Source organism: Microcaecilia unicolor, chromosome 1 (assembly GCF_901765095.1).
Source record: "Microcaecilia unicolor chromosome 1, aMicUni1.1, whole genome shotgun sequence".
NCBI lineage: Eukaryota > Metazoa > Chordata > Amphibia > Gymnophiona > Siphonopidae > Microcaecilia > Microcaecilia unicolor.
The window spans coordinates 240425429-240445340 of record NC_044031.1 but is presented as its reverse complement, the minus strand read 5'-3'; the positions used below and the strand labels follow the sequence as shown (position 1 = coordinate 240445340).

Below are 19912 nucleotides of genomic sequence, written 5' to 3'. Positions count from 1 at the left end.
ATTATATCTAGAAGGAGAATTGAACCCAATACTTTCTGGGATGCTGTTCTGCTAAGATTGCATGAAGATGGAATATTTGATGTGGAAATCGACTGGCCTAATGTTGACCTCGAGATTCTAGATGATATAGCACCTCTTAATTCCAAAACTAAGTTGGTACAGAAGAGTGATAGATGGTTCATTCCTGATCTACTCATACTAAAACGAGAATGCAGAAAACTGCAAATGGATTAAAGATAAATCTCCACTGTGAAATTTATCTTAATTATAAGATTGACTGTGACTAAAGTAGTACCCTATTTGTGCTTATTAGTTGATAGGAAGTGTACTCTTATGCTATTGTGTTTGTTTCATATTTTCAAATTCCTAAAAGCAATAATTATGTAATTTTCCCTCTTTGTTTTAGGGTAGGTCACCATACGAGCGAGCCACATATCGTTATACACCCCTGTTGGGATGGATCTTAACACCAAACATCTACCTCACAGAGCTGTATGGGAAATTTCTCTTTGTCTCCTGTGACTTAATAGCTGCATATCTCATATATATAATCTTACTACACCAGGGACTGGACAACAAGAAAGCCATTTGGTACTGTGCTTTCTGGCTTTTCAATCCTTTGCCAATGGTGGTATCCAGCAGAGGAAATGCAGAGTCTGTATTAGCGGTGCTGGTACTTGCTACCTTGTATTACTTGCAGATAGGTAACATATTGAAAGCTTCTGTGCTCTATGCGCTTTCGGTGCACATGAAGATTTACCCCGTGACGTACTTGCTGCCCATAGTCCTTCATCTACAGTCAGAGAGGTGTCCTGGGAAATGGACAGACCATGCTAACCAGCGTAGACCTGGACCACTGCATCAGTGCTGGGATCTTTTTTTAAGGCTTCTTAACACAGATGTGCTCATTTTTGGATCTGTCGCTGGAATTACTTTATCTGTCCTAAACTTCATATTTTACTACAGGTAAAGTTCTTCAATATTTAGTTCTTCATAATGGTCACTTTAATTACTAGTCTGTTAGGTCCCAGTTTATTTATCTTTATAATTAAACATGTTAAGGTCATTTTAGAAGCCGTGTATGGCATCTGCATGTATAAATAGTGGCATTCTAAAATCACCCTGTACATATATACGTATTTTAGAATGCCGCTGTTGGGACACACAGATTCAAAGGGAATGTGGTTTAAGGAGATGAAAATATTATTGGGTCAATGTTTTTGCTTCTGCAATGGTTGTTCTTTTTTTTTAATCCCAGCCTTGGCATTTAACAAAAACACAGATGTTCGGCATCACTATCTGGATAGTGGGACAATGCAAAATACCAAGGTAGAGTGGACTGCACTTTCTCACTATACAGATGGTGGCAATAGCCCATTGTCTGAAAAAAGTGCCATAAATATCAAGGATAATAGTTGAAATTTAATCTGACTAGCAGTCTGCAGTTTCATATTAAATATTTGACTACAGCAGCTTTGAACCATGGTTTTTTTGTTTTTTTAAATCCATAGGGCAAGACCTATTATTTCATCATGGAATCCTTGTCAGTTTTTGTTGACCAGTTTTTAAGGCCTTTGTTGAAAGTGATTTCTTCATTTGTACACGACACTACACATTTTTTGGGAAATTGTGACAGCTGTCTCTAATGATTTATCCTTAATGTTTTTAACTATTTTGAATATATGTTCTCAATATGCTGGTATTTCACAAAGTGTGAGGCCATTATGATTTTACAGAACTTTTTGGATACTAGATCTTACTCATTTAAAGTTCCTACTGAATTTCTTATTGGGTTAGTGAACATTGAATTATGGAGGAATTATTTTCTTTCTAAAGGACAGTATTACATAGAAGTTTCAGGTACAGCCGTGGGACCAACCTTGGCTCATTTACTGGTGAATTTGACTGTGACCTCTTTTGAAGAAGAATGGCTATATTGGTCTCTATTTTTTAAACTTTAATTAGTGTGTGGGTTAGATATATCGATGATAAATTTGTATTATGGAAAGGTATTGAGGCATATCTTAAACAGTTTTACAAGTGTTGAGATTCCTTTAATGATAATATTCAATTTGCCTTCTAACAAAATCATATTACCTTTTTGGATGTGGTGATTAATATTCAGGATAATTATTTTTTTACTAGTGTACACCATAAACCAACAGATACAATTATTTTTTTTACATTATTCCAGTGAAATAGGGGGCAGCTGGCAAACAAATCTTAAGTTTCAAAAAGGCAGTAAAAATCCAGGCTAAAATAACATCTAAGCTGTGCACCTCAGCTTTTGGTACCAGAGCAAACTCACCATTTTAGTAAAAAGACAGATCTTGCTCCCTCAGATTTATAATGTACAAAACCCCAGTCTTTTTCAAATTCAGTTTTTGTTCTCCATCATCCAGTTCTTCACCATACTCAGTCCAACTGTTGGCCTGCCATCTTATTTTCCCAAGAAGAGAGAAACCTGGATATTGTATGCCTTCATCTCTTCAACCCATAGGGGAAATCTCCAGTAGCACAATCTGCTGTGATGTGGAGGACAGAGAGGAAAACATTGATGACTTTTAATTAACTATCCAGCAGATCGTATTTGGCTGCATTTCGCTCCGCTCTTCAGTGAACAAATCACCAAAGCAATTTCTAAATTCTCTAACTCCTTCTGCAAATTGGATACATGTCCTAATTACCTACTAAAATCTGCCCCTCCCTGCTTCATCCAAGACCTCACGACTTGTTTAAACTTTATGCTTAAAACTGGTTTCTTCCCAAAGGATTATGGAAACATACTCCTTACCCCCATTCCTAAAGATAATAAGAAAAAATTAAATGACATTACTAACTATCGTCCAATTGCCTCCATACCATTGATAAAGTTAATGGAGAGCATGGTAACTAAACAACTTGTAGAGTACTTGGACAAATTTTTGATCTTACATGATTCACAATCCGGTTTTTGATCCTCATATAGTACTGAAACAGTATTGGTTACCCTTTTATCCAAGTTTAAACAACTAACTGCTGCTGGTAAGAGCATACTCCTTATGCAATTTGATATGTCCAGCACATTTGACATGATTGACCACAACATCCTGGTATATCTCTTGGATCATTTCAGAATCAGTGGTACGGTACTGGAATGGATTAAGGGTTTTCTTTCATTTAGATCTTATTGAGTGAAAATGAGCTCAACCTTATCTTTTTCATGGAACACAGTTAGTGGAGTCCCTCAGGGATCACCACTGTCCCCCATATTGTTTAACATAATGATGGCCCCACTAGCCAATGCTTTATCCAGGTTAGGTTTAAATCCTTTTATTTACGCAGATGATGTAACAATATATATACCATTTAATAAGAACTTGGATGAAATTACCAATCAAGTCACTCTTGGACTGTCTACAATGAACAATTGGGCCAACTCTTTCCGCCTGAAATTAAATGCTGAAAAGACCCATTGTTTAATTCTATCATCGCAGTATAACAAATATAATCCCACTACTTTAAATACTCCCAACCTTTCTTTACCAATCTCAGATAGTTTGAAACTTCTAGGGATCACAATTGATCGACATTTAACATTGGAGACCCAAGTAACCAACACCATAAAGAAAATGTTTTATTCAATGTGGAGACTCAAACGAATAAAACCATTTTTTCCTCGTGATGTCTTCTGCAATCTGATACAATCTATGGTCTTAAGTCAGATGGACTACTGCAACGATATATATGCAGGATGCAAGGAACAACTACTTAGGAAATTACAAACAGCTCAAAACACTGCGGCTAGACTGATCTTTGGAAAACCCAAATTTGAATCTGCAAAACCACTTTGAGAAATTCTGCACTGGCTCTCCATTAGAGAACGAGTAGCCTTTAAAATATGCACACTAATTCACAGGATAATGTTTGGTGAAGTCTCGGAATATATGCTCAAATTAGTTGATTTACCACCCAGAAACAGAGTCAGTTATGGAATGCTCTACCCAAACAAGTAAAATCTACCCAGAACTACCTTAACTTCCGAAAATTATTGAAATCAGTATTGTTTAAGAAAGCTTATTCCCCAGGTTTAACTTAACTTGAATTAACTATTACTATAATTTCAGATCCAAGGATAATCATTACCTGCTATTATCTATTGCCTTTTGATGTTTACCGTATTTTTCGGACTATAAGACTCACTTTTTTCCCCCCAAATTTGGGAGGAAAATGGGGGGTGCGTCTTATAGTCCGAAGGTAGAGATCTGGCTGGCCGGCTGGCAGGCCGCCCGCCCTCCCTCCCTCCCTCCGAGTTCGGGATCGCCCTCCCCCCGGCCCTGTCACCACTTCTCCCTACTCACGCGATCTTCCCTGGAGGTCTAGTGACGTCGGGGCAGGAAAGAGCCCCCTCTTTCCTGCCCAGCGCACTGCTCTCCATTCTCCTGTATGCAGCCTGACGGTCTCGGCGAGATTCAAAATGGCCGCCGAGACTTCAATTCTCGGCGGCCATTTTGAATCTCGCCGAGACCGTCAGGCAGCAATGCATACAGGAGGATGGAGAGCCGCGATGGGGCTCTTTCCTGCCCCGACGTCACTAGACCACCAGGGAAGATCGCGTGAGTAAGGGGAGAGGTGGTGACAGGGCCGGGGAGGGGGGAGGAGGTAACCCCGAGGGCGATCCCGAACTTGAAGGGAGGGATTCGGACAAGATGCACCGGAGCACCTAGGTTTTAGAGGAGGGAAAAAGCAAATTTTTTTTTTCCTATTTCCCTCCTCTAAAACCTAGGTGCGTCTTATGGTCCGGTGCGCCTTATAGTCCGAAAAATACGGTAATTGTTATTTTATGTCTTATTCTTAAATTGTAATTGTTATTCTTGTACTGTAGCTTGCACTACAGACTTTGTAAGCCACTTTGAGCCTGCAATCAGTGGGAAAATGTGGGATACAAATGCAATAATAAATAAATAAATAACTTTGATTGTACTAATTAGGTTACTAATGGTCAGATAGTTAAGTATGATTTTTGCATTGGTTTAGGAGATGCATGCTATGAAGCTGAGCAGTCTAGCCTAAGGGGTCCTTTTACTAAGGTGCGCTGAAAAATAGCTTGTGGTAGTGTAAGCGTGGGTTTTTGGCTTGCGGCAATCCATTTTTTAGCGCGCCTGTAAAAGCCTTTTTTTGTGCTGAAAATGGACGTGCAGCAAAATCAAAATTGCTGCACATCCATTTTGGGTCTGAGACCTTACCGCTAGCCCTAGTGGTAAAGAATCCGGACGGTAATGACCTACGCGCTTCAAATGCCACTTGGCGCACATCCTTTACGCATGCCCGAAAAGAAAAAATATTTTTCAGACGCGCATATCAGATGCACGCCAAAAATGAAATTACCACAAGAGCCATGTGGTAGTCGTGCGGTAACTCCATTTTGGTGTGTGTTGGTCATGCGTAGACACTTATGCGGCTTAGTAAAAGGGCCCCTAAGTTTTGAATCAGCTAGACAGTTGTAGGGTTGAGGGTAGATCTGATACTCACTTTGTGTGTCCTGTTGCAGATATGGGTGGGAGTTTTTGGAGCATACTTACTTATACCACATGACCAGACGAGACAGCCGCCACAACTTTTCCTGCTATTTCTACATGCTGTACCTGACTGCAGAGAGTGACTGGAGCTTTTTCTTGGGGCTTGCTGTTTTCCTGCCTCAATGCATTCTGCTTATAGCTGTATCTTTGGCATTTTACAAAGACCTCAGCTTCTGTTGTTTTCTTCACACCGCTATTTTTGTCAGTTTTAACAAAGTATGCACATCACAGGTAAGATGAATCTTAGATTTACTTTTATTAAGAAAATATTGCATTTAATGTTATTGTTTGAAAAACAAATACAATAAAATAAAATAATGCAGTTTAGAATTAACTATTGTTATGGCCGTTTCTATTTGGGTAATCTGTTCCAGGCTTACTTAGATTCGAGCCCAACGTTCCTAGAAGAGAACAGTTACCATATACTCAACTGTAAGTCGAGGCCAGTTTCCCAAAATTGGTGTGACTCATGTATAAGTCATGGCCATAAAGGAAAGAATGAAACTACTTGTACAAGATGCCAGTACAATAACTAAGAGTGCTGCTGCCCTCCCTTCCCCCCCCCCCCCCCCCCCCGCCTCCCCCCAGCATGCCCTCTGTGCTGCAATCCACAAGCATGTCTTTTTTTTTGTTTGTTTCCCCCCTCCCTCCCCCCCCCCCCCCCCCCATGTAACTTCATATCTGAAATCTCTCTTCCATATAGCACCGGTAGTACTGCAGTGCCGGTGCTATATGGAAGAGAGATTTCAGATTTGAAAGTAAATGGTGGGGGGACTGATATGACTGAGAAATTCTCTTGCCGCTAACAGGAGTGCAAGGGGAGGGATTACCGGTAATTTTCTTAGCAGTATAGGTGTCTGTAGTTAAGATGACCACAGGTTTATTTAAAGCATTTTTCAGTTCAAATTTCTCAACTTATAGTCGAGTATATAGAGTGTTAGCCTGTATAAAGTACCCAAAGATAAATAGTCCTAGATTCCTTTTTTCTTTTTTCACACCTTTCTTTCCCTACATTCACCCACCTAGGGTATATTCTCTAATCTGTCATCCCAGTTAAGAGGACAAGGAAATTTTCATCACAGGGGATTTTCAACAGCAAGTGATTAATTCTGGTGGTTAGCGTGGTGGACTTTGCTCCTGGGGAACTGGGTTTGATTTCCACTTGCAGGCACAGGCAGCTGCTTGTGACTCTGGGCAAGTAACTTAACCCTCCATTGCCCCAGGGACAAATAAGTACCTGTATATAATATGTAAGCCGCATTGAACCTGCTATGAGTGGGAAAGCGCGGGGTACAAATGTAACAAAAATAAAATAAAAATAATTAACCCTTAGAAATAGACTAATTTTAGGTCCTTTGCAGTTCACTGGGAAGCAAGCATAAAATAGCATAAAATAATATTAAGAGATGTATCTCTACTTCCTTGGCAACTTATAACGAAACGGCTAACCAGTACTAAGATGCAGACAGCAGTCTGCAGCAAGATAAGGACTATCCAGTATTTTGCACCAACTGCCTCATGTATGATTATTTCCTAATTGGTGAGAGATCATTTGTGAACTTGGTGCAAAATGCTCCTGGCCCTCGGAGAATGAGTCCAATCTCTGGAGGCCAGAGTAGCACACTTGGAGGAGCTGGACAGAGTTATATGGAGGAGATCTTCAGGGACAAAGTAAAGCAGTCCCATCTCCAGGCCTACAGCTTCTGTTTCACTTTGAAGGACAAAGGTCATTTGGAAGGAGAGCATCAACTTGGAGTGATGGCAGTGATCCTGTAATCAGGATTTGCTCTCCAGGTGAAGCAATATCCTCTGACCAAGGATGCATCTCCAGGGGTGTGTACCTGGGAGGATTGCTGTTGTAGTTGGTGATTCAGTCATTAGGAATGTGCATAGCTTGGTGAACTGGTAGGCATGAGAATTGCTTGGTAACTTTCCTGCCTGGTGTGAGGATGGCAGGTCTCACATGATACTTGATAGGATTTATACTAGGCAGTGAAAGAGTTGTCTGTCTTGCTACATATGGGTACCAATGGCATAGAAAAGTATGGGAGGGTGGTTCTCAAATCCAAAATTTGGCTTTTAGGTAGAAAGTTGAAATCTAGAATTTCCAGTATAAAACTCTCAGAAATGCTTCCCATTCTACTATACATGCAGGACCCAAGAGGCAGGTAGAGCTCTGGAGTCTCAATGCTTAATGATAGTGAAGGGAAGAGGAATTTAGATTTGTTAGGAACAAGCTGGTTCTCTCAAATATAAGGAAAATATGGCTCGTTACTGACTTTAGCTCTGAGCTGGATTGCAAATGTCAACAATTTAGGGATGTCAAAAGGAGACTAGATGCTCATAATATTCAGCTAGCCGTGTTGTATCCAGCTGAACTCAGAATTTTGTGGAAAGGAGAAGTGATTTACTTTCCAGAGGAAAAGGATGTGAGAACATTTCTTAAGCTGCACGTCCCTGAAGACTCACCCTTCTCTTCACAACTAGCAGGAAGATTGGAGCCAACATAGTAGATGACGGCAGAAAAAGACCTGTACGGTCCATCCAGTCTGCCCAACAATATAAACTCATATGTGCTACTTTTTGTGTATACCTTACCTTGATTTGTATCTGCCATTTTCAGGGCACAGACCGTAGAAGTCTTGCCCAGCACTAGTCCCACCTCCCAAACACCAGCCCCGCCTCCCACCACCGGCTCTGCCACCCAATCTCGGCAAAGCTTCTGAGGATCCATTCCTTCTGAGCAGGATTCCTTTATGGGATTCCTTTATCCCACGCATGTTTGAATTCCGTTACCGTTTTCATTTCCACCACCTCCCGCGGGAGGGCATTCCAAGTATCCACCACTCTCTCTGTGAAAAAATACTTCCTGACATTTTTCTTGAGTCTGCCCCCCTTCAATCTCATTTCATGTCCTCTAGTTCTACCGCCTTCCCATCTCCGGAAAAGGTTCGTTTGCGGATTAATACCTTTCAAATATTTGAAAGTCTATATCATATCACCCCTGTTTCTCCTTTCCTCCAGGGTATACATGTTCAGATCCGCAAGTCTCTCTTCATACGTCTTGTAACGCAAATCCCATACCATTCTCGTAGCTTTTCTTTGCACCGCTTCAATTCTTTTTACATCCTTACAGTCTCCAAAACTGAACACAATACTCCAGGTGGGGCCTCACCAACGACTTATACAGGGGCATTAAAACCTCTTTTCTTCTGCTGATCACACAGCCTAGCAACCGTCTAGCTACAGCCACCGCCTTGTCACACTGTTTCGTCGCCTTGAAATCCTCAGATACTATACCCCCAAGATCACATGTGAACAGGGTAGGGAAAAAGTGCATGGGACAGCCTGAACAGCTGCAAAAAATCTTAGAATCCTTTGCAGTGAGTGACACAGAGGAGAGTATGTTATTTGGCTGGTACGATGGAAGATCTGTTATTTAAGAACTTTTGATTTGCTCTCCAGATGTAAAACTTTTGAGATATAAATGGCATATAAGCCTATTTGTCAACATATCTTCCATATCTTGGTAGGCATACCAGACAAGTGTGGAGTAGCACTGTGCCTGCAATGAAAAGGTGGTGGATTTGTATGGTTTTTGGAAGGGGAGAAAGCTGGAATCTTCTTTGAATGAATGAGATTAGTCCGATTTGTTTGCTTCAGCTTCCTTCACTCAGTTCTGTGAAATTAACTTCTACTACGAACAGAACTTTCTCTGAGGACAAGCAGGCCACGTTATTCCTTGAGTGAATTATTTTTAAAAAGCAGTAAATAAATTCTAATAACTAAATAAATGTGGGTGACATCATCCGACAGAGCTCCAGTGCGGACACTGAATTGCTAATACTAGAGAAAGTTCTAGCAGCGTCCCACCGCGCATGCACTGGTGCCTTCGTGTCTGACGCTTGAGTGCAGGTTCCTCAGTCTATTTTTGTTCCGTAGAGCTGAGAGGATGTTTGCATAATCTTCTCCTCACGCTGCACTTTTCAAAAAACTTTTTCACTATCATGAGTGCCTTCCCTTAAGGTAATTATCTTCTTTTTTAAATTATTTCTCCTGTTTTCCTTCCTCATATTTTTTTTTTCTCCAGTTTTTTGGCTTTTTTTGTTGTTGTTTCCTTCATGAGTGCTTTCCTAGTTGCTTCAAGTGGTGCACTGAATGTCGCTGCATTATTTCACTCATGGACCCGCATAACTGGTTCAATCGGTGTCTTGGGCCACATCATGACCCCTCTGTTTGTGATCTTTGTCTTCATATGCAGACCAGGACACAGAGTGTGATTGGCTCAACAGTAGAAGTTTTTTGGCTCTTCGAAGGCTGGACCATCGTCTTCAGCACCGTTGGCATCGACCTCCATGGCTGCTCCGACACTGGTAATCACTGGGAGTGCACTGGCATCAAGTGGGTCGCCACCTGCATTGACACTGGACACTGTTAGCAGGCCCCGGGACTGGTCAACATCGGACCCGACATTGGGGAGATGCTCAGATTTGGCAGCATCCTTGTTGGCACCGGGGGATCGAGGGGAAGCCCAAGAAGTATAAGCATTGGTCCTGCTTGATGCACGCTGCCAGGAGGATCGGGGCATCAGACTCTCTTATACCCAAGAAGTGCCGGCCTCGAGAGGGGTGCTCCTCATCTGTGGTGCCGGTGTGCCAGTCATCAAGTGGCCAGGTCCCCGTCACCGGTTCAGCACCAATAACTTCCCACCCTAGCTCTCATGCCTTTGCTGATGCCCACCCTTGATGAGCAGTTCCGGAGCATGCTCCGAGGATGTGGCACAGTTGCTGCAAGGAGCTCCCGTTTTGACATTGAGGGTGCTTGCGTCCTCAGTGGAACAGCTCCAAGACCCTCTCTGAGGCTCCACCAATGCCAGTGCCCAGAACATTGACACCGGCACCTCACAGGGTGTCGAAGCCGAGGCCTGAGCAGTCAGTTTCCTTGGAGTTTGAGAGAAGGGCTGCACCTCGACACTCCTCAGAGCGATGGCATCGTTCCACTAGTTTGAGGCCGGTGCAGACTGATTCTCAAGAGGAAGAGAAGTCTGACTGGAACCGCTCATGGGTATCAGACAAGGATTCACATTACTTCTCAGAGGAGGAGTCATATTACCATCTGATCCCTCGCCTCCTCAAGAGAGATGAAAATCTCCTCCAGAGGTGCTCTCTCTTATTGGTTTCATCAGGGAGATGTCTGCGGCCAACCCATTTAAGTTGGAGACGAAGGTGGAGCCAAGACAGAGATGTTGTCTGTCTTGGGCTATGTCTCCTCCTAAGGAAGGGGTCACTGTGCCAGTGCACCCTACCCTTAAGGATGCACTGATGAGGAACTGTGCATCTCCCCTCTCAGTGCAGGTAGCACCCAAGAAGGTGGATACCCAGAAGGCTCCTAGATTCGAGAGGGCCCAGTTGCCTTGCCACTCTTTGGTAGTCGAATCCACTCTCAAACAAGCTAAGAGCTCTTTGTCTCATGTTTCAGCGCCCACAGGCTGAGAGACCAGAGCCTTAGACTCGTTGGGGAGGAAAAGTTTTCAGGCCTCGATGCTCGTTGACCGCATCCAATCCTACCAGCTCTACTCAAGCCTTTACTTGGAGTCTGTAGTTAATAATACACTTAATCTGGTGAATTCTCTCTCTGTGGAGCAGGCCACCGAGCTTCGCCAGTTGGCCAGTAAGCAGATGGAGTATTGGCATTATTTGGCCAGGGGTGCTTATGACACTTGTGATATTGCACCCAGACTCTCTGGAAGGGTGTGGGGATGAGCAGACTCTCATGGCTGTGTGTCTGTGACCTGAAACTGGCTGTTCAGGAGAGGTTGGCGGACGTGCCCTGCCGAGGAGACAACTTATTTGGAGAGAAAGTGGAAGAGGTTGCTGACTTCATTAAAAAGCACACTGATACCTATCCACATTCTCTCTCAGCAATCTTCATCTTCAACAAGAAGATTTTCGACTGGGCAGAGGCGCAGATCCTACTACTCTCAAAGGTGTAGGTACTAGCCTTTTGCTCAGACAACTCGGGCGATGCAGAGCCACCATCCCAGGCCTTGCCAGCCCCATCCCCAGAAATCCCAGCGGGCTCCCCACTCAAAGCAAGTCATAAGTACATAAGCATCACCATGATGGGACAGACCAAGGGTCCATCGAGCCCAGCACCCTGTCACCGACAGCGGCCAAAAGAACAAGCAATTTGTCCCACCCATCCTACAAATACTGCATTATCCCCTCATCCATTCAATAACATTCTATGGCTTTTTCCTCCAGGAAGCCGCCCAACCCTTTTTTTGAAGTCCGCTAAGTTAACCGCTTTAAAGTTCAGGAACTACTTCCTCTTATTCAGGAAAATGATTGGCTATGCTTTCTGGACTTAAAAGGATGCCTATACCCATATTTTGATACTTTCCAGGCACAGGAAGTATCTCAGATTTGAGTGGGGAAAATCACTTCCAAACAATTACAGCAAAATAGACACACAAGAGATACAAAATTGAATAATAAAAAATCAACCCTACATAAATGTGTAATACATATAAATAAACATAAATACCTAGGTAAACTTAATTATCAATAAACAATAGGATGGAAAAAGTTGCAAGACCACAAAACAAGTGATATCTTCAGTGCTCTGTGGCATGGAAGTGAGAAGACAATCATTAATGCATTTTAATAGTTTTAATGCTTCAAAGGTTTTTAGGAGAGCCTTAAATGTAATCAGATAAGGTTCTAATATAATGTATAATGGTAAAGAATTCTACAAAGTGGGAGCAATGACAGAAAAATCACTAGTTTGAGTAGAATGAAAACAGACATTTCTGTGAGAAGGAATCTAATAATATTTGGTGCAAGGAATGTAGAGATCTGGTAGAACATAAGGAATTATTTTATTTGTATTTATTTATTACATTTGTACCCCGCACTTTCCCCACACATTGCAGGTTCAATGCGGCTTACATAGTAATTTGAAATAAAAAGTCTAATAAGGAGAGAAAAAATTTCAAACTGTAATGAAACATGATAAAGTCGAAGCTTGACAATGAATGATTAGGATAAGGGAGAGTAAACAGGATAGCATAGTATAGATTGGGAAAATAGGGTAAGGAGGGATATAGTAAAGGAGAGATGGAGAAGAAAGGTTGAGATGAGTAGAGTGAGAATGGGGAGGTGGGGTAAGTAAAGCCAATGATGAGGTCGGTATCAGTGTCAGAACAGAATTGGGAGAGGAGGTTAATAAAATTAGGTTTGGACATTAGAGTAGGCTTGCTTAAAGAGATGAGCTTTCCGCATTTTTCTAAAGGGTAAGTAATCGTTGATTAATCGGATAGATCTTGGTAGTGTATTCCAATTAAAGTGGGAACTAGGAATGCCTGAATAATAAACTTGGTATGTAGTGACAAGAATCTTATAAGAAAGACGAAAGAATACATGCAGCCAGTGTTCACTGATGTAGAAAGGTATAATATAATCATACTTAGTTTTTATACAGTAATATAATAGTTCTGCAGAAACATCAGCCAAGCCCCTTCCAATCCCACAGCCCTCCTCCTCACTTCCCCAAACCAGCAAAACCCTGTCCACAGCCCTTGCTCTGAATATCAGCAAAAAACATTCTGATCCACTAGCCCTCCCTCCAATCATCAGCAAAGCCCCTTCTAATCCCCCAGCCATCCTCCCATCCCCCCAGCATCAAACTCTTCTCCCCCCAAAGGATTCTTTTGGGCCAATGTACCTAATCCCTAGTGGTCTAGTGAGGAAACGTGGAGGAGCAATGCCCACTTGCTCCTGACCATTGTGGCTGTCTCTACAAAATAACTGTGGCTACAGGTTGTGGCAGCCATTTTGAAGAGCAAACAAAGAAAAGGAACGGAAGGAGCCAAGCTCCACGTCAGGATGTCACAAAATGGCTCAATTTATTGACAAAACACCTTTGATATCCAATTGTATATAGAGAGGGGCATAATCGAACAGGGATGACCATCTCTAAGGACACCTATCTCTGAGGACGTCCCTGCGAATGGGCGGGGTATCCCGTATTATTGAAACAAGATGGGTGCCCATTTTTCGTTTCAATAATACGGTCGGGGACGCACAAATCTCAACATTTAGGTCGACCTTAGAGATGGTCGACTTAAATGTTTAGATGGTTGACCTTAGAGATGGGCGATCTCGGTTTTTGCCAATAATGGAAACCGAGGACGCCCATCTCAAAAACGACCAAATCCAAGGCATTTGGTCGTGGGGGGAGCCAGCGTTCGTAGTGCATTGGTCCCCCTCACATGCCAGGACACCAACCGGGCACTCTACGGGGCACTGCAGTGGACTTCACAAATTGCTCCCAGGTGCATAGCTCCCTTACCTTCGGTGCTGAGCCCCCCATCCCCCCCAAAAAACCCACTCCCCACAACTGTACTCCACTACCATAGCCCTTAGGGTTGAAGGGGAGCACCTACATGTGGGTACAGTGGGTTTTGGAGGGCTCACATTTACCAGCACAAGTGTAACAGGTGGGGGTGGGGTGGGCCTGGGTCCGCCTGCCTGAAATGCACTGCACCCACTAAAAACTGCTCTAGGGTCCTGCATACTGCTGTGATGGAGCTGGGTATGACATTTGAGGCTGGCATAGAGGCTGGAAAAAAACGTATTTTAATTTTTTTTTTTTGGGTGGGAGGGGGTTGGTGACCACTGGGGGGGAGTAAGGGGAGGTCATCCCCGATTCCCTCTGGTGGTCATCTGGTCAGTTCGGGCACCTTTTCGAGGCTTGGTCATGAAAAAAAGGGACCAAGTAAAGTTGGCCAAATGCTCATCAGGGACAGCCTTCTTTTTTCCATTATCGGCCGAGGACGCCCATCTCTTAACCACGCCCCCGTCCCGCCTTCGCTACGCTGCCGACATGCCCCTGTGAACTTTGGTCGTCCCTGCGACGGAAAGCATTTGAGGACGCCCAAAATCGGCTTTCGATTATGCCGATTTGGACGACCCTGAGAGAAGGATGCCCATCTCCCGATTTGTGTTGAAAGATGGGTGCCCTTCTCTTTCGATTATGCCCCTGATAGTGTTCCAAAGAATTCACAAAAAGTAGTGTACATAGGTTCTTCTAAATATAGATAACCTAACACTGCAGTGCTTCGGCAAGAAAAATGCCTTCTTCAGAGGTCCTACTAAGAAATACTCAAGATGTATGTACTTAACCCAAAAAGGGCATCAAATGTAGCACTTAGCACTGTAGAAGAACTGGTAAGCTCAAACGGCGTCTCTCTTACCAATTCTAGGAAAGGAATCTAGATTTAGATACTTTCTTCACAAATTTTCTCATGTCTATTGTAGACAAGGGCATATAGGTTTCTTGCAGGTACAGTATTTCTGGTAAAATTTCTTGTCCACCTCTCTTGGACATATTCCACATCGCTTTCTTTTTCCTTCAGTAATTTCTCTCTGGACATTTTGTGGAATACTGGGATTAATGTCAACCATCTTCATGTCTAAATGATTGGCGTCTGAAGCATTGCTTTACTGGCTCGATCTAGACCTTGGGTATGAAGAGTTGATGTTCAAGTTCTAAAACAGAGTCTTTGTCTTCACTTTCCCTTGGATAATTTCCATTCAGGAACTTTTGCCATCCATATGATGAATGCAGCTACAGCACCAATGTCAACACAATTGCCAAATAGGACTCCAGGCCAACAATTCATCTTCCTTCTTGATGTGAATAATATTGATAAATGGTCAGGTGACCTACACCACTTTTTGTGGTGTTATAATTTAGTATGATATGTGGCTTTCTGTTGTCATCTTCTAAAGTTTCATCATGGTGCATACTTAACACTACAAGAATTAATTTATCCTGCTTGGGTGCATAAGACACCTTGAAACCAAAGCTAGAGCTATGCATTTTTCTGTTGATCGCTGCTCTCATTTCGTTAAGAATGTCTGCTTTTTTGGATTGAATTATGCCTATATATATCAAACCATCTTGCAAGAGATCTTTGGTTAACTGAACAGGTGTGAAGAAATTGTCAGCTGTTACATTCTGACCACTTTCACGCCATGGTTCAACTGATCCTTGACAACACGAGCACCCTGTCCAGCATCACGCTGTTCACCACGTTGGTGTACCAGGTACACTTCACCTTTCAATTATGGATAACTCAGTTCTGCATTGCAACATCATCATATTTTGATGCCATATTTGGCTGGCTTAAAAGGTATGTATTGGTGAAAACCACATTTGCCATGAGAAGCCACCAACCTTTCGTCCACACACAGGTCTGTGCTAGGGACATAGAACTTTCGCAGTTGTGCCTCGAAGGGCAACCAGAAATCACAGAATGGTGCCAAATTGTCAGTGGTTTTTCTATCTGCCTGAATTGCCCTGTTCTTAATTCTGATAGATTTCAGGATATCAGTGGATCAGTTTCTGGACATGGTTGTTTGGAAGATAGCTGTTCCTTCTTTTTATGACCACAGTGATGCAATTAGTTTGTTGTGAGATTTTTGCACCCCAACCAAGAGAGACAATCCCACAACAGCCTTTATTTCAATGCTGCATACACCATTTCTTTGGTTGGTCAGGATTACTGTGATTCCATTCTGTGATTTGACATTGTGCTTCTCGACTGGTCTCCAGGACCACAAGATCAAACATTTCTGGGGTTTTGAACCATGTGAAAGCATGCGCACCTAAAGAACAGGTAACAGCATAATTCCAGGTTGTTGCCTGATGACTTGAATCCTGTGTTTGCCAGTATTTGGTGCATCTTTATGCCAAACTGAAATTGGTGTTGGTTCCTGTCAGGGTGCATTTATAGAACCATAGTTGAGCTGACCATGACCCCTGCCACGTCCCCCACCATGTGTACCATTGCAAGTGCCATGAGCCTGTGCATGACTTCATCCTTTTGCAAGATTATCAGTGATTTGATAAGGTTGGCTATCAAAATTTGGCTCATCTAAAGCATGTTGAACAGATTCTCTATCATGATCAATCCCATCATCACAGATGTCTGAATCCTCAAAATAAGAGACATCCTTGTCCTCCATTATTGCCCTCAGAACATGTGAAACAGCATATTGAGCCTGCCTTTCTCTAATAGACGTTATTATGACTGAAAATGGAACTAGCTGATGTCCTGTACAAGAAAACTCTACTGAAAATAAAATGTATGTCAGAACTACCATTGGTAAAGCAACAAACTCCTAAAATATTGGCTGTAAAGTATCTCTGGACCTCAGTACCTACACAATACTGTAGATTGAGGGTTAAGTTGGTCCAATAAATAGGCATCACCTTATTTTCCCTTTGTTGTTTTGTTTTTATTTATTACGTTTAAAGTAGATTAACATGATAATTGAGGCAGTTCATACAAGTCTATCTTATGCATATTTATTGTGGATATCTTGAAAACCCATTGGAACTAGGTGTGCCCCAAGGACTGAGTTGGGAATGAATGCCTTACTGCAACTTCAGACCATGGTGCAGTCCAAAAGACTTCTTCATATCAGTCATTTTGAAGTTTTAGTGATATGTTGTGCCCTTTGAGTATTTGTCAATCTTTTCCAAGATACCTGAAATCTTAACCAAAGTGAACAAACAAGTTGCTATGTTTTCTATCAATGAAGATGAAGAGGGAAGCATGGGAGTCCTCTGCTGTTGCTGAAAGGACAGATGTAGGCAGCTTCTTTCCCCAGCATCAAATAGCCAACAGGGCCTTTGTCCTCTGTGTATAGGATGGGGCAAACTGCATTCTGATCACAAGATTAGGCAGCTGGTCTCAGAAGCCATTAAAACAGAGTACAGCAGGCCTAAAAAGCGGATACAGGTAGCACTTCTGCTTCACCCTCTTTCTGTCTCACCCCAGGTAGATTTGAAAGAAAATCCTTGTCCTTGCCATCTGTTCATCAGACACATCTTTTTGTGTTCCAACTGGCTCCTAGAATCACATGTTCCAGGGCACAGTGCAGCCCATTCAGGAATGATAGACTGAGGCAGCCATGTTGGTGAGGGCCACAGCTGATCTGATATTCCACAAGGTTCTGGATATATCTTGGTGACAGTCATGATAGCATGGGGTAACTGTACAGAATGCAGTGTAAGAGGGTGCTACACTAGTAAGTAGTAAGTCCTAAAGGTAATGTTCTGTGAGCTTTATCCCTCACTTATCCTTCTTTATAAAAGTAGTTAGATGATTAATTACATTGTTCTACAGAAGAAAACTATCACAGAAATATCCACATCTCTCACTGAGAATCAGTTTACTGATCAACCAGGGTAAAAGCAGAGTGGTTCTTTTGAGATAATTGGTTTGGGTTATTGCTGGTATTGATTTAAACTTTTTTTTTTTTTTTTATTGGAGAATACACACTATAATACAAACAAAATAGCAAAATACAATTTGGAAGAGAAAATACCCCCAAAATTAACAGCTCCGCGGATAAAACAGTAACAGGAAAAAAAAGTGCAAGTTTCAATTTGGAAAGATATAACACCCCAAACCATAATCTGTACAAATCTAACTCCCATAAGCACAGCAACAACTGCTAGAGGGCTCTTGTTCTTGTAACCTTGCTGGTATTGAAAGTAATAGACACTCCCTTGGCCCTATGTACCAAACATTTTCCCTGTACAGTAAAAAAGGGAGATAACCCTTTACTCCTTGGTAAAATGATATACAATCAGTATTTTGTCATTAATGTTACTTTCTGGCATATTTTCTGGTACATAAAGACATAATTTCTTTCAGTATTTCCTTTGGTACCTGTGCTTGTTGCCCTTGGTGATGCCAGCTTTGGTGATGTCATGGTATCGAAGTGTACTTCTTCTCATGCTGTGGTTCACTGGGCAGGTAAGCAGTTTCATATGATATTATTATTATTATTACTACATTTGTATCCCACATTATCCCACCTTTTTGCAGGCTCAATGTGGCTTACAATTCATCGTGGATACTGGAAATAGAAAAGAATGTACATTGGTTTTACAGCAAGGTTTGGGTACATGATGGTGAAATACATAGTATTGGAAATAGAAAAGAGTATACATTTGTTTTAGCAGAAGTTTTGGTTACATGATGGTAAAATACATGATAGTGTTAAAGCCATAGACGTTAGGTGCATGATAGTGTGAAAGCAAAAGACATTAAAGAACATTCCTGGATATCTTAGAGAAATTAGAGTTACGCGTGTTGTTCTTTATGATATATTTTGTCGAAGAGATAAGTTTTCAGGAGTTTGCGGAAGTTGGTCATTTCGTAGACCGATTTCAGGTTACGTGGCAGTGAGTTCCAGAGCTGTGTGCTTGTATAGGAAAAGGTTGATGCATGCATTGATTTGTATTTCAAGCCTTTACATTTGGGAGGATGAAGATTGAGGAATGTGCGGGAGGATTTTTTTGCATTTCTGGGTGGTAGTTCTATTAGGTCTGACATGTAGGCTGGGGCGTCACCATAGATGATTTTGTGGACCAAGGTACAGAGTTTGAACGTGATGCGTTCTTTGAGTGGGAGCCAGTGTAGTTTTTCACGAAGGGGTGTTGCGCTTTCGTATTTTGGTTTGCCGAATATAAGTCTGGCTGCCGTGTTCTGGGCTGTTTGGAGTTTTTTGAGTATTTGCTCTTTGTAGCCGGCGTAGAGTGAATTACAATAGTCCAGATGACTAAGTACCAGTGATTGTACCAGGTATCGGAAGACATTCCTTGGGAAAAATGGTTTGACTCATTTTAGTTTCCACATTGAATGGAACATCTTTTTAGTTATGTTTTTTGCATGGTTCTCAAGTATAAGGTGTCGGTCAATGGTGACTCCAAGGATTTTTAGGGTGTCTGAGACTGGTAGACATAGATTAGGTGTGTTGATGGTGGTGAATTCCTTCTTGTTGTATTGCGAGGTGAGTACTAGGCATTGGGTTTTTTTCGGCATTTAGTTTGTCGAAATGCATCTGCCCAGGAGTTCATAATGTGTAGGCTTTGGTTGATTTCGTCGGAAATTTCTCTTAGATCGTGTTTGAATGGGGTAAAGATTGTTACATCATCAGCATATATGTATGGGTTTAGATTCTGATTCGATAATAGCTTATCCAAGGGTGTCATCATTAGGTTGAATATGGTCGGTGAGAGGGGGGATCCCTGTGGAACTCCGCATTCAGGTGTCCATGTGGCTGATGTTGTCGAGTTTGATGTCACTTGATATGAGCGGGTGGTTAGGAAACCCTTGAACCATCTGAGAACGTTACCTCCGATTCCGAAGTATTCGAGGATGTGTAATAAAATTCCATGGTCGACCATGTCAAATGCGCTTGACATGTCAAATTGTAGCAGTAGTATGTTGTTGCCATTTGCTATCAATTGTTTGAGTTTGGTCATAAGCG

The 19912-nt window shown here is 42.1% G+C and overlaps 1 protein-coding gene across 2 annotated transcripts in view; it reads left to right on the top strand.

The window, feature by feature from the left end:
- The window catches only part of PIGM (phosphatidylinositol glycan anchor biosynthesis class M), a 47373-nt gene that overhangs the window by 12142 nt on the left and 15319 nt on the right, over window positions 1-19912 (top strand). For both annotated transcript variants that reach the window (XM_030205027.1, XM_030205024.1), the window contains 3 exons: window positions 407-966; window positions 5531-5789; window positions 18292-18393. In XM_030205027.1, coding sequence (XP_030060887.1) covers window positions 407-966; window positions 5531-5789; window positions 18292-18393 — 921 coding nt within the window. The remainder of the gene's footprint in view (window positions 1-406; window positions 967-5530; window positions 5790-18291; window positions 18394-19912) is intronic.